Source organism: Octodon degus, unplaced genomic scaffold, assembly GCF_000260255.1.
Source record: "Octodon degus isolate 3935 unplaced genomic scaffold, OctDeg1.0 scaffold00008, whole genome shotgun sequence".
Lineage (NCBI taxonomy): Eukaryota > Metazoa > Chordata > Mammalia > Rodentia > Octodontidae > Octodon > Octodon degus.
In genome coordinates this window covers 29,000,749-29,015,082 of record NW_004524584.1, presented here as the reverse complement: position 1 = coordinate 29,015,082, position 14,334 = coordinate 29,000,749, and the positions used below count along the sequence as shown (strand labels likewise).

The following is a 14,334-nucleotide window of genomic DNA, read 5'->3' as shown; positions in this document are numbered from 1 at the left end:
AGGAAGGAAGGAAGGAAGGAAGGAAGGAAGGAAGGAAGGAAAGAAAGAAAGAAAGAAAGAAAGAAAGAAAGAAAGAAAGAAAGAAAGAAAGAAATCCTGTTTTTTACACAGTTAACATAAGAGTAACACCCAGTAGAATGAAGACAGCACTGCCTTTGGGTCAAGCCTTAATTTTAGCTTTTCTGGCCGGTGTTGATAAACAGTGCTGGCTTTTGCAGGCCTTATAACCAGTGACTGCAGAATGTCGCCTCCCTGCTTCTTGCGAGCCCCCATCTGTCCCAGGGAGCAGTGTGACCCTGGGGCCTCTCTTCTCGGACATTTTCGTCTCCTCACTCATGTCAGCATAGACAACCATCACAAAAGCCGTCCTGGAGAATTTCCGATGGAGCCAGTAGTGTCACTTGCCTACCTCATATGGCTATGCTGGGCCCCAGCACCTCCAGGGCCACCTTGCTGCTGATGACAAGGAGCCCGCCGAGCACATACAGTCTGGGCAGATGCCTGGCCACTGGAATACCGCCTCTGTTCCGCTGCAGCCCCAGATATCCACCATGGAATGGCCCATATGTCCTGTTCCCCATGGCCATTTTTATCAAGCAGGCTTGGGCAGACCCGGATGGGTTTGTCGTTGAACACCTGGGCAGCGTCTCACAGACAACCTGGACACTGCTTGGGAGCCCCTGCCACCCATCCCGGACTCATTTCTCTTCCCAGAATTTCTGATAGCTCCTCTCTTTCTCCCCTTTGGTGGCTTCTGATGGACCTTATTTGACATTCCAGTCAGGGCTGTCCCATGCTTTCTTATATATTTCAATTATTTTGGCTTTCCTAAATCTCCATGAAATACAGGGCGAGCTCTGGAATATATGTAATAAGACATTTCATTTTTTTACACGAACCATTGAAAATTAAAGCTCTCTCTGTCATGAGTTGCTGCGTTTTACTTGATGAACCCCAAGTGAATATACAAATGAAAAGCCGGCGAGTCAGTCCTTAAAAGCTTCGCTTTGTGCCTCAGAGCATAATGAGGACTCGAAGAAGCACCACTCGGCAGGCCCGGCTTTACGTCGCCATGACGCCTGCTTGATGGATGACATTGTCATTTGACACCAACTACAGTCGCTGGAGGAACAATGCGTTCATTCTTTCTTCACCCTGTGTGAGATGCTTGGGCGCAGAGACCAAGCTGGAAAGTGACGTTGATGGATCGATCAGTCCCGGGGAATTTTGAAATGCGCCTCTCTTTACTCATTCACTCATCCTGCGAGGAGCTCTTTCTCTAATGGGCTGTGTTAATGATGTTGTTATGATATTCTAATGTATTTACTTTTCTGGAAAAAAGTGTATAAATCTATGTAGAGAAGCAGAAGACCCTTGATGTCTCTCATTTTCAAAGGTCGAAGCCTCTGCCATCGTGCCAGCCGCCTCCCTGAGCACCAGTTTGGAGCACACTATGCCTTTCTGTACTTCACGCGTGCACATGCTGTGTTCTACATTAAGTGCTGAAGGGCCTAAGATCACCCACCCTGGCCGAGAGTATACAGGAAAATTTGGAAGCCAGGTTTATACGAAATATTACATGTACTGATGTCGTTTCTTGGATTCTCCGTGAGAACCTAACTAGAGCAACAAATAAGTAGTTGTAGAGATGCGCCAGAGCATTCAACCTTTACCGTCTTCTGTATCCAGTCAGAAAGGTGCGGGAGTTCTGAAAAGGCCAGCTGTGGGACCTGGAGGTGGAGGCACGGCACAGGAGTCCGAGGACACGGGGTGAGTGTGGAGAGCCGCTGATCGGCAGGTGGCCGGGGGCAGCACAGGACTGCGGGGCAGGCTCGCAGACAGCCTGGCGGGGCGCAACGGTGCCCATGCACGTGTCCTCAGGCGCTGTGTACCTCACACGCGAGCGTCTCAGGCCCTTCACACCCTCTGCCTTGACAGCAGATGAGGGTACAGCCTGAGTGTGGGTCCCGCTTGCTCACAGGACACACCGGGGCCTCTCGCACCACCCACCTGAGTTCCAGTCCAGCCTCCATGGAGCCAGCTCCAGAATCAAGCGTTTGAATTTGATATTCGACTTCTTTTCATCTTCGATCTTCTCGTTACTTTTCATTGTTGTGAAATAACATAAATCGTGCCATCTTTATGTCACGGCTTCGGCTAAGTGAGCGCCTTCAGCGTTCTCGTCTTCTGAAGCTGAAGCTCTGTGTTCATGCCATGATTTGGGGATGATTTTTCCTCTCTGAAACTTGTGTGGGAGTTTGATCACCAGCCCTGTAGCAGTGCTGGGCCTGGTGGCTCTGAGGAGCAAACAGAGAGGTTGCTCGGGACTCCTACCCCTTGGGGGAGCGTTTGACCTTCACAGCCAGCGATGATGGAAAGCACGGTTGCCCTTGTGTCTCTACACGTGCGTGCTCCCAGGTCTGCTTCTGCTCGCTGCTGTGTGATTAAGCTGCAGACATCTCCAGCAGGTGCTGTGTCCTTCGATCTCACCCTCCAGCCCTGCAACCCTAAATAAACCCTTATTCTTTAAATATTATCCAGTATCAGGTATTCAGTGACAGCAATAAAAAATGGACTAAGAACAGTCAGTGGCAATTCCCCATGTACCATTTCTTTAGCAACTGACCCTTCACCTTTTCTCTGTTGCCACGATTTTGCATGCTATTATGAGTATATTTTATTGTATAGTCATGTATTAATCACTGTTCCTGTTGCTGGGATACCCACAACTTTAAAAAGGAGAGATTCATTTGGTTCATGGTTTCAAGGGATTTCAGTACGTGGACCGTTGGTTGCAAGGCAGGAATAATAATGGGGGAAGGGCAGGGTGGAGCAAAGATGCTTAGCTGCTGGAATCAGGGCAGCGGAGCAGGAGAACAGTCCCGCAGAGAAAGGAGTGAGAAAACGTACACACTGGATGACGCATGCAGACGGACCCAGAACTGGGCCACACCCATCACCGGATGGAACCCAAAGCCAGTCAGGGGGGCCGGGGAAATGGCTCAGTGGAATAAGCGCTTCCCTGCCAAGCACAAGGGCCTAAGTTCAATCCCTGATTCCAACAAAAAAAAAAAAAAAGGAATACTCTAAAGCCAGTCAGGTGGGCAGTCCACTTTAACTGTCACCCCTGGCATAAAAAGAATCGAGTGTAAGCCTTTGTGCTTTCTTGCTGATTTAGTTGCTAAGCCTAATGTCCTGAAAATGCACCCGTGTTGTAACATGCAACTTCATTGCTTTATGAAAGGAAATACGTCATGGAGGTTGTGCCTGTCCACTCACTTGCTGGTAGCTCTAGGGTTGCTTTCACTTTTTGAGTACTGGGAAGGGTGCTGCTGGAACCCCAGCGTGCCTGGAACTATGTGAGGCCTCGCGAGCTCTGGGCATGTGCCCAGGAGTGCAATTGCTGGATCCAGTGTTAAGTCTGGGTTGAGCTCTGCTCCTTCCTGTTCTTCTGAGCACACAGAGGTGCTGCTAGCTCCCGGGCAGTAGCCTCCTGCTGAGGATGGAGTGTTAATGCAGAGGAACTCCTTAGACGTGTTTTGGAAAGCGTTTGCCAGAGGAAGCTTTAGGTAACTGTCGACTGCTGTGATTTTACCCAAAGCCCTAAGCTTTACCCGGTGCAGAGCAAGGTTGGTGAGTGCTGTAGGGTAGGCCTGGTCAGCACTGTCTTCAGCAAGGCCTTCTGCCCCTATTTATAGTGTCGGGCCATCGTCCTTTGTTGCTGTGTACAGTGACAGCGCAACATTCTTCCCGGAGCTTTCGGTGAGTATGGCATCTCGGGTAGGGGATGGACGCTAGGTGTCCTTACCAATAAAAGCTAAATCTGCGGTCAGAATCAGTGAAGTGAAACTCTTCCTAAGTGCTCTTAGGAACTGCAACTACATGTTGTTAATTTGAAAATGTCATTCCTTGCAGAAGGACAGCATGCCATTTTGAGCATATCCTAACTTTTACTCTGAAGTAGCACGCGTGGCCAGGAGCCTTCTGATGCACAGGGCTGCCCTGTTGAGAAAACCTGAGCATCGGTGGCTTAAATACTGGGAGCGTGGCTGTTCAGACCCACCTCAGGCACGGACATTTGGTCATGGTTTCAAAGCCCTAAAGCTCTCCCTGGTGTATTTTTTTATGAAGAAGTTAGTACTGCAGATTTTCTGCTCGCTGTCACCGGGTTAAAGCTGTCTTGAAAAAACACCGCAACAACTCTCCGACTCTTTCAGCAACCTGCATTTCTAAGTAGTGAAAATTAGTTGAGTATCGTATTTACATTCCCATGTCAAATACTATCCTATGAGGAAGTTTCACTAAGTGATAGACCAGTGACTATACAACCCCTAAGAGTTTCAAGTGCAAGGACAACAATATCTTTATCTTTTCTTTTACTGTTTGCTTTCTTCCCATCATGAGGAAGAAAATAAGTTTTGCAAAATGTGTTCATTACATGCACACACTTTAATGTACCACAGACAATCTGGTGTACATTGCCACAAGAAAACTCTTATAGCACATTTATTTTGTTAGGCACAGTAATTGTGTTGAAGTGTGTAGGTACTGGCTGAAAAGAAAAGAAATACGTGCTTTTTAGAGAGATAGTCATGTTGAGGGGAATAGATAAAAGCTTCTCTCTTCCTGTTTGCTTCTAGCGTCAACCTTGGAATTACCTTAAGTTCTTCGCAGGAATGAGCACTGTGTTAGGGGAAGTGACTATTGCAGCAGTGGCTTAAGTCAGGATGTAATGTAAGTCAGAAAAACAATTACAACATCTCTGATTAATTAGAAGATAAAAAAGCACACATGCTGTCCAGAATGCCTAAGTGGGAGGAGTTGGGCATAGCAAGCCTAGGAAGGTGGGGTGGTGGGAGGGTCTTTACCAGGGCGGATTCCAGGACAGTGGGATGCTGGTGGGGCTCTCCCGCAGCTTTCTGTCTGTCCTCTTAACTTTAGCTGAGCCACTGGGAGCCAGACCTTCAGGGTGTTGTTTTGTTTTCTAAACAAGCATTTCTGCCTATTATGATTTATGAGGACACTTTTGAAACATGGTTGAATTTGCATAACCAGGGTACCAATTAGCTGAGGAATCACTGTGACAATGACATAAAGAAACACTGGAATCCAGGCCAATGGGCGGAGGTCTGGGCTCAACCAGCCAGTGGTGCACCGGGAGTGACATCTCCAGAGATCTGCCCTGGCCTCCAGGCAGCAGGCACACTGTGCGCTAGCGGTCTCTAGCCAGGACAAAGAAGAGGAGGCAGGTGTCTGCACATGCACAGGCACCAGCACAGCCAGAGGAGAGAGCGCAGTCCCAGAAGCGTCTGGCTCTGGACCTTTTGAAACCCCTGGGCGTGGGCCATCCCGCTCACCCCATCATCCTGACCGAGGAGCAGCTCCCTTTCATGTTTGTCTAAAATCCCTTTCAGCAGTGACCCGGCTCCTAGCCTGTGGGGCTGTGCATTGAGCCGCTCCACCTGTGCATGCCTGAGCAGTACTCCGTGTAAGTCTGTTCCTGAGTGGAGTCATATAAACACAGCACAGCAGGTTTCTCTTCTCCATGCTGAAGTTTAGGGTTATCAGTTGTTGAGGGATTTGACGTTTGTTCAACTACAGCCCAATATTCCACACTCCTCTGTGTGCATTTGCATTCATGTTGTACTTATGTCCTTACATTAAATGCATGAAATTATTTTAGGAAATAATTTTTAAAGCAAAACTATAATTGTCCAAGAAGTAACAATAAGAATGAACAAATGGTATTATATCAAATTGTTCTGCACAGCAAGGAATTCAATAAGCAGAGGGAACCAACAACCTACAGAATGGGAAAAAAATCGCCAGCCACCCTGCAGACATAGAGCTAATTAATATCCAGAAATACAAACAACTGAAAAAATTCCTACAGCCTAAAGTAAAAGACCCAGTCAAGAAATGGGTCTTTCACCCATTACTACAATTCCGATCTAGTAGTGAGACCCTGAATACCCTGTAGACCCTTCCCTAAAATACACACACAAAAAAAAGAAGAGAAGGAAATCAAAGAATAACAAATGCTGATAAGGCTGTGGTAAAAAGGAACACTCCTAAATGACCAAGTGAAATCAACAGACATTTAACAGAGGAAGGAGTACAAATGGTCAACAAGTACAGAAAAGAAAAAAAATGTTTTGACATCTCCAGCCATCAGATAAATGGCAATTAAAACAATACTAAGGCTCCATCCCACTCCAGAAATAATAGAAACCATCAAAAAAATCAAAAAATATGGATTAAAGCACTTGCAAGCGGTTACAGGGGCTGGGGGTTCGATCTTCGGGCCTGCCTTGCCAGCCCTGCCCTGGGGGGGGGGGCACTGATACAGAGATTGAGACCGGACATGGTGGTGCACACCTATAATCCCAGCTCTTGGGAAGCTGTAAACAGGCAGATCACTATGAATCTGATCTAGTAGTGAGACCCTGAACATCCTGTAGACCCTTCCCTAAAATACACACACACACACAAAAGAAGGAGAAAGAAATCAAAGAATAACAAATGCTGATAAGGCTGTGGTGAAAAGGAACACTCCTAAATTGTTGGCAGGAATGCAAACTAGTACAACATGATGGAACTCAGTGTGGCAATTTCTCAAAGAACTAAAATTAGAAATCCTGTAGGATTCAGCTCTCCCCCACTAGGAACCTTCCCCAGTGTTTACAGAAGCACAGTTCACCAGATCTGAGTCCTGGAAGCAGGCTATACCCATCAGCCAGGTGATTGGATGAGAAAACGTGGTATCGGTGCTGAATGGAATTCTTCCTCAGCTACAAAGAAGGACAAATTAGAGACCCTTGCAGGGAAGAGGTGGAGGCAGCAGAGCGTGCAGAGTTGGGTGGGATGCACCGGATGCACAGGCCTCAGTAGCACATGGTGTCTCTCACTGGAGTAACACTGAGCCCAACAAAGAGATCAGTGGAGAATGCATAGAGACAAGAGGGTGCATCCTTACAGGAAGGGGTACCAGAGATGAAGGGTGAAGGCCGGGGGCAAGCAGGAGCCGAGAGAAGTAGAGCACAGCCACGCTATCTATGGGAATCCAGTAACTTCAATGGACAGAAACATCACGTGCCGTAAGCATGACCTAGAATTAGTGATGTCAATAAGACTAGAAATAGGGAAAGGGAGACTAGAGGAGGCAGGTGGGGGAGAGATTGGAAAGCGGACTAGAGCAAGGAAACAACTTCGGTTATGTACGTGCAGCCACTGCTCAAGCTGGCTGTGAATGCAAGTGGAGCAGACGTGCTACAATTTTATGTCTGTATGTGTTTGGTATAGGGTTTCTTTACACAGCTCGGACTCCTAGTGGTCCTCCTGCTTTCAGCCTCCCCAGTGCTGGGATTATAGGCGTGCACCACCACCCTGGACTCGGGGGCCAGGTGGGCATGCCCAGGGGCGGGGCCGGTGCCGCACGTGGTGCCCGGGAGGGAAGCCCAGTCCCTGCGCTTGCCTGAGCAGGCACTTGGTCTGCTGAGCTGTCTTGCTGGCCCACCGTGCTCTAATTTTCAGAAAGGAGCTCTGTAGCTTTGATTAGAGGGCTCTCACCTTGGTGCATTGACCTGTAGGTATTAAATTATTTATCTATTTTTATTTTCTAAAGAATACAAAATAGTGATTTTAAAAAACAACACTAGAAATGATACGAAATTTCACTAAACAAAGTAATAAGAATTCAACAATCGTTGCTGTACTGTGTGATGCTGTCTTCAGATTGGTTGTTCAGGTTGTCAGATATATACAGGCAAAATTGGTTTAAAACAACAGCAACAAATTATAAAATACTAAAAATATAAAACAGTAAGAATAAAAAGAAAAACATTTTAAGCATTAGCTGCTTCTTTCATAAGACCAGCAGAAATCGGCAGTACAGTTATCACAATTATCTTGCATATCTACATAAATATAGCTCTTTCCTTCTTTCTTTTGACCTTTTCTTCATCCTAGTTTTTCCTTCCCATTAAACAAATTCTTTCCCTTTCACAGTATCTAGTATACCTCCTAATTTTATTTACTCTTTCAGGTTCTAATATTAAGGAGAAAATACGATGTTTGCATGTGTGGGTCTGATTTATTTCACTTACCTATGCAGTCTCTAGTTGCATCTATGTATCAATGAAAGCCTCAAATTTATCCTTCCTTATAGCTGGGTAATACTCCATTTTTTACTCATTGTGTACAAATACCGTCTTTTCATCCATTCCTCAGTTGGCGGGCTTTTGGGTTGTTTCCAAGGTTTAGCTATGACAAATTGTGCTGCTATAAACATGGGTGCACACATATCGCTGTAGTGTTATGATTTCAGTTCTTTTGGAAAAATACCCGGGAAGGGAATAGCTGGTTTGAATGGGACCTCCACTCCCAGCTCCTTGAGGAATCTCTGTACTGATTACCACAGTGTTTGTACGAACCTGCACTCTCTCCAACGGTGGAGATGCGTGCAGTTATATAAGACCTAGAAACACTCCAAATCAAAAGCTCAGGTGAGCAAAAAAAACACTACTGTACTTTTACCACAGGTGTTATAGTATTATTTCCATTAGAAATGTAATAAACAAAGAATACCTGTTTGTTAGCTTTCATAAATACACTATATATTAAGCTTTCAGCATGGCCAGTATTTGCGGATATAGGATAAAATTAGTATCAGTTCTGGAATTGGTTTTTAAATATGTACATATTGAAGAACGTATAATTTGGAGAACTCACTCATTCACTGCAAGTAAACATACCAAATAGTTCACTATAATTTTCATGACTTCTATATTAGAAATTAGTTTTTTGACAATCCTTGATTTGAAAAGTAAAAGAAAAAAGTATGCATCTATGTAAAAATTTATGTGGATGTGCCGCTCTTAGAGACAGTACTTCTGTTTTCCTCATACCCCAAAATTTGCCTCTTTGCCCCCCAAAATGGTGGTGTCCGTACAGAGCAGCGTGACGTACTTTGTCATGCGTAGTGCAGTCTGATGCTGGCTGTGGTCCTGTCTGCCGCTCGTCTTGAGTCTGCTGCGATGGGGACGCGTGAAGGGTGCTGGCTGAAGGCATCTCTGGACACTGCGGTTTCTGTGGGCACCAAGGGAGCTTGATTCGCGTGCAGAGCGAGCGGGCGGCTGCTGTGTGCAGCCAGCCGCCATGTGAGCGCTGATTTCCTATTGTCCCCCTACAGCTAGAGCCTGGGTAGAGCGGTGAATTCTAACATGGATAATAGAGCTGATTGTAGTCCCTGGCAATGCTCTGGAGAAAGGTACTAACAAAACGCTAGATTGTGATGATGGTTATTATTAGAAAGTTAGGATTTCACAGCTGGAAAAATGCTGACAGGTTACAGATGAAAACTAAAGCCCAGTGATAAAGTATTTTGCTCAAAATTTCAAAGGCAAAGCTGCTGTTGGAGTTTTGGGGTTTTACTCTATTGCCCTTTCCACTACACCATGCCCTACAATGACTGAATAGTAAATTACACTTCCATCATGTCTGCTATATTCAACATTTATAGTATTTAGTCCAATAACACACAGAGACTCACACTATTAAATAGAACACACTCTACTTAACATCATCCTACTAGATATTTTTAATTCTCACATTCTAACATGACACAATGAACAATAATATTCATGCGCCACTTGACTTGAGGTGGATCTCTCTCTCCACTCTACTTTGGCTGTGCCATATGAAGCTGGCTTCACACAGTTGGAAAGAATTTCCAGGTTATCACATTGTTCTTCCAATATGTGATCAATTTTCAATCAAAGGCCAGAAGGGAGCATTTACAGATTACGCTTCTGGGACATGCGTCTGGTGTCACCTGCCACCATAATGGAATGCGTAGGTCTCTCTGCCACCTCCGGGGATGCTGCACCTAGGCTGTGCACCTCTCAACAAGCAGTCCTCACTGCGTCCGCTGTCCCCAACACTGTGTCCAGGCTCAGAAGCATAACGCGTGTTATGTGTCTCTGAACAGCGATAAGAGGTGACAATATGTCACTGATGCTTAGTACACATCTGCCGAATCCCTAATTTCTACCAGATACTGCCTTAAAGTGTGAATGCTGATATATACGGCAGAATGTTTTACAAAGTGTTAACAAATTTAACGTTAGGTCTTGACTTGTTTAATAGCAAAGATGGTGAAGACAGACCTGTTAAACATTTACTCTGAGCCAAACACCGTGCTCAGCGGCTTGCATGCATTATGTCATTCCGTGTGGAAGACCTCTCTCTCTGGTAAGATCTGCTCTTATTCTTGTGCAGTAATGATAGAAAAGAAATAGAGGTGAAAACAAATTCAAAAAATTGCCTGAGAATAATTGAGGGAAGCTCAGTTACAGGGAAAGAATCTCGATGTTCAAACAGGATTTTACTTTTGCTTTTGTGATGACAGAGAGGTGAGGGAAAACCTGAAGGTGTTATTGAAGCTCAATCACATTAAAAAATGTGTGGTCAGTTCAGTTTTGGAAAGATTTTGCTGTGCTATTTTTCTGAAATGCCAAGCTTCCCTTTGATATGAATTTTTATTGTGTTTCCCAGCGCTAATCAGTACACCAGCTACTTGAAGACTCAAGCTGGAAATATCCCCCTGTATTTTTCCATAACTTAGTTGATATAGAAAATAGGAAAACAATGGAAATTGCATGAAGCAAATGATAAAGCAAATAGTGCAGAGTAATTTATTTTCATTTTTTTCCTTAGGTTCCTATAATCACACCGTTTCATTGAGAAATGTAAATCTTTGTCACCATTAGCGTTTCTCCTAAGCAGAGATCCTGACGATATTAGGTCGATTTATCACAGACTGTTCGGTGCTGAGGCCTGGTGTATGGTAGCTGAAGGCACACAGTTTCTGCACAGAAGCTACCGAGGCGCTGGCACGGCCCATCTGACGGGGAGAGCGGGAGGCCCGGCAGAAGATCAGTTGGCACCGGATGAAGGCAGCGAGAACGAGGAGAGGCCCAGTTCAAGAGCAGTCTTGACAGCAGCAGAGAGGACATGACAATAAAGGAAGTAAGCTCTGAGAGAGCCCTGTGGTGACAAGCTGCTGGCATTGGAAGCAAGGTCTGGTACTAAGCCACAGGCTTCTGAGAAACGGTTGTACCAGACATTCTGCCACTAGAGCTCGGTTTCTTTAGGACTAGTAAGAGCCTCACTCTGCCTCCCGCAGCTGTGGCATTCCTGCGCGAGCAGAGTGGCTGAGGCCCCCCGGAAGTATTTATACTCGTGGCAAGGATCCAAGGCTGGCTTGTTTCTTTTCTCTAATCCCAGTTAGTTTTAGGATTGGGTGCTGACAGTTCCAAGATAAGATTTGGATTCAGCAATCCTGATGCCATTGGCCGGAGGGGGTGGGAAGTAGAATGTGGCGGGACACAGAATGCAAACACAACAGAGCCACACTTTGGCAGAGGAGAGAAAACTACGAAAAGGTGTTTTCAGTCACCACACTTCACCCAGACAGGTCCATCGCTCCAGGGACAAGGCGTTAAAGTTTACTTCCACTGCCCCCTTCCTCCCTCCCTTCCTCCCTCCCTCCCTCCCTCCCTCCCTTCCTTTCTTCCTTCCTTCCTTGTATTCATTCATTCACTCATTCAACTATCCATACATCTATTCATTCATCAATCCATTCATACTTACATGCATATATCCATATACATATCTATGCATATACATATATGCATATATACATATCCAGCCAGCCAGCCAGCCAACTGGCCAACCAGCAAGCCATAATTATTAAATATTTCCCATGTGCTGTGATACGAAATGCCTACTTACCAGTGTACCAAGGGAAAAAAAAAAACTGTAAATGAGGAAACGAAATATGGGTAACATCCAGCAGCACCTCATGTTGCTTCAGAAAGTGCAGTTGCAGGAGACGGAATGATCTGGGTCTAAGTGCTGAAGAGAAAGAACAAAAACCCACAAAAAAAAAATGAAAGTAAGCATAAAACCCTTTAATTCCCAGTGATGAAGAAGAGAAGACTTTGAGGAAGAGGCTCCAGCCATGTTCGGAGCTGCTCACCGGCTGAGCAGATGAGCCAGGAGTTAGGGACCGTTGAGCGCGCTGACTGGGAAGCCTCAGTGACCTTAACAAGATGAACTTGCACAAAATGACTGGGTGAAGGTGCAGTCAGAGTACGTGCGTGTGCTCAGAGAACTGCACGTGTTCCTGGACAGATCTGATGCAGGCAGGACAAAGGGCTGCCACCGAGGAGGTGGCCCTGAAGCCAGCGCTCTGCAAGCCTGCCTGTGTCTGAGTTCTGCACGTGCTGACCGTGCTACGGAGAACGCTCTGCCGCCTTGGTGGTCTCAGCCACTCCATCCATGCAGCGAATGAGGTTCTCGGTAACCTAGTAAGGAAGAGCACGGGGCCTGATTGCTTTGTCTTTCAGAGTTCTGTCACTGGAGCTTTATACTCTTCACTAACTTCACCTCATCAGGTGGTGCCTCCTCCCACCCCTGCCAGTTGCATCTCTTTGCCTTCGTGTGTTTCACTGTTTTATGCCAAATACACATGAGGTCATGCAGTCTTTGCTTTTCTGTCTGTAGATCTAATACACGGTCCAGTGACCATAACTAATAATACTATACTGTACTGCCTACTTGGAGTTTCTTGAAAGGGAAATTCTTTTTTTAAAAAATTTATTTATTTATGTGTGTGTGTGTGTGTGTGTGTGGCCAGTTCAGCCCACCAGGGGGCGGGGCTGGCTGGCATGTGGTGCTGGGGGATTGAACCGTGGTCCCTGTGCTTTGCTGAGCTTGTTCTAAGTAGGTGCTTTAGACCACTGAGCCATCTCACCAGCCCCAAAAGGGAAATTCTTAAGTGTCTATATCATGCAAAAAATAACTATGGGAGATAATGACTGGTAAGTAATTAGCTTGAGTTGGTAATTATTTCACAAGGCAAATATGTGTCAGAACATTCAGTTTGATGTCTTAGAAACACATATGTTTTGTCAATTTTAAATTAATAAACTTGTTAAAATATTCTTGGATAACAATCATTTGTGGGTTAATTTATCATAAAGATAAGAATTGAGATATTGTGAGAACTACTTTAATTGAGTTTGTATGCAAGTAGTTTAAGTTTTGGTGGGAACAGACATTAAAGCCTAACTCTTTTACATTTTGCTTAGATTAATTAACATGTTTAAATCTTAGAAGTATAAAACATAAAATTGTGGAAGATGAAATTAAGCTAGTAATTTAAGCAATAGTATAATTGTATGATTTTAGTGGACTTTCTGATGGGTAATTGCCAATGTATATGATATATCTCACAGAGAACCTATAATGGTTATTGTAGCTTATATAAAGACTAGAAATTTCTGAAATCTGGAATACAAGAATTTCTTTTGATTTTTTAAAGTAAATATTATAATATACTTGCCTAAAATATATATTCTTCATGAAAATTTCATTTTAAGACTATACCATTTATATAAACATCAACAAGAACTTTTTTAAATTTTATTGAGAGCAGGGTCTACAGGGTCTCACTATGTAGATCAGACTCGCAGTGATCCAAGTGCTGGGATTACAGGTGCGTGCCACCACTTCCAGTCTCAATCACTGTCTCAGCGCGCCCTGGGAGCAGGACCGGCAAGGCAGGCCAGGGACGGAACGCCCGGCCCCTGTGTCTGCCTAAGCAGGCGCGTTAGTCCTCTGAGCTATTTGGCCTGCCCTCAGTAAGTTTTGAAATTTGGAACTAGTATTTTCCAAATGTAATCTTCTTTTTTAAGATTCTTCTGGATCCTTGCACTTCCATATAAGTTTCAGAATTCGCTTGTCAATTTCTGCACAATTAAGATTTTGGCAGTAATTCTGTCAAATCTGTAATTTATTGAGTATTGCTTTCTTATAAATATTAAAATATACAATCAATGAACATGGAGTGTCTTTTATGCCAACATAGATCATTTTTACTTTTTTCAACATTTTTTTTCATCTTTATATTATGTTTTGTACTTGTTTTGCTAAATTACTCCTGAATAAATTTTATACTAATTAAACAAAATGAATGTAATTCTGGGTTCAAAGTGTCATTGCATGGTTTTGTAGGATTGTCTGTGTGCAAGATTATAAAACCACGGATTATAACCCATGTGATAAACATGGGCTTTGTACTTCCCCTCCCACCTGGATGCTTTTTATTTCACTTTCATGTCTAATTGCTTTGGCAAGGATTTCCTTTGTCATATTGAATAGAAGAAGCCATGAGAGTGTCTTGATTTTAGTGGTTATGATTGTGATTATGCATAATTATAAGTAATTTGTGGTGACTTTAAAAATTATTTTTAAGGACCAAGGATATAG

The 14,334-nt window shown here is 44.4% G+C and overlaps 1 protein-coding gene across 1 annotated transcript in view; it reads left to right on the top strand.

Moving 5' to 3' along the window:
* Window positions 1-14,334, top strand: part of Ctnnd2 (catenin delta 2) — a 927,345-nt gene that overhangs the window by 375,496 nt on the left and 537,515 nt on the right. Inside the window, exon 4 of the mRNA XM_004625202.3 lies at window positions 2,278-2,291. Coding sequence (XP_004625259.2) covers window positions 2,278-2,291 — 14 coding nt within the window. The remainder of the gene's footprint in view (window positions 1-2,277; window positions 2,292-14,334) is intronic.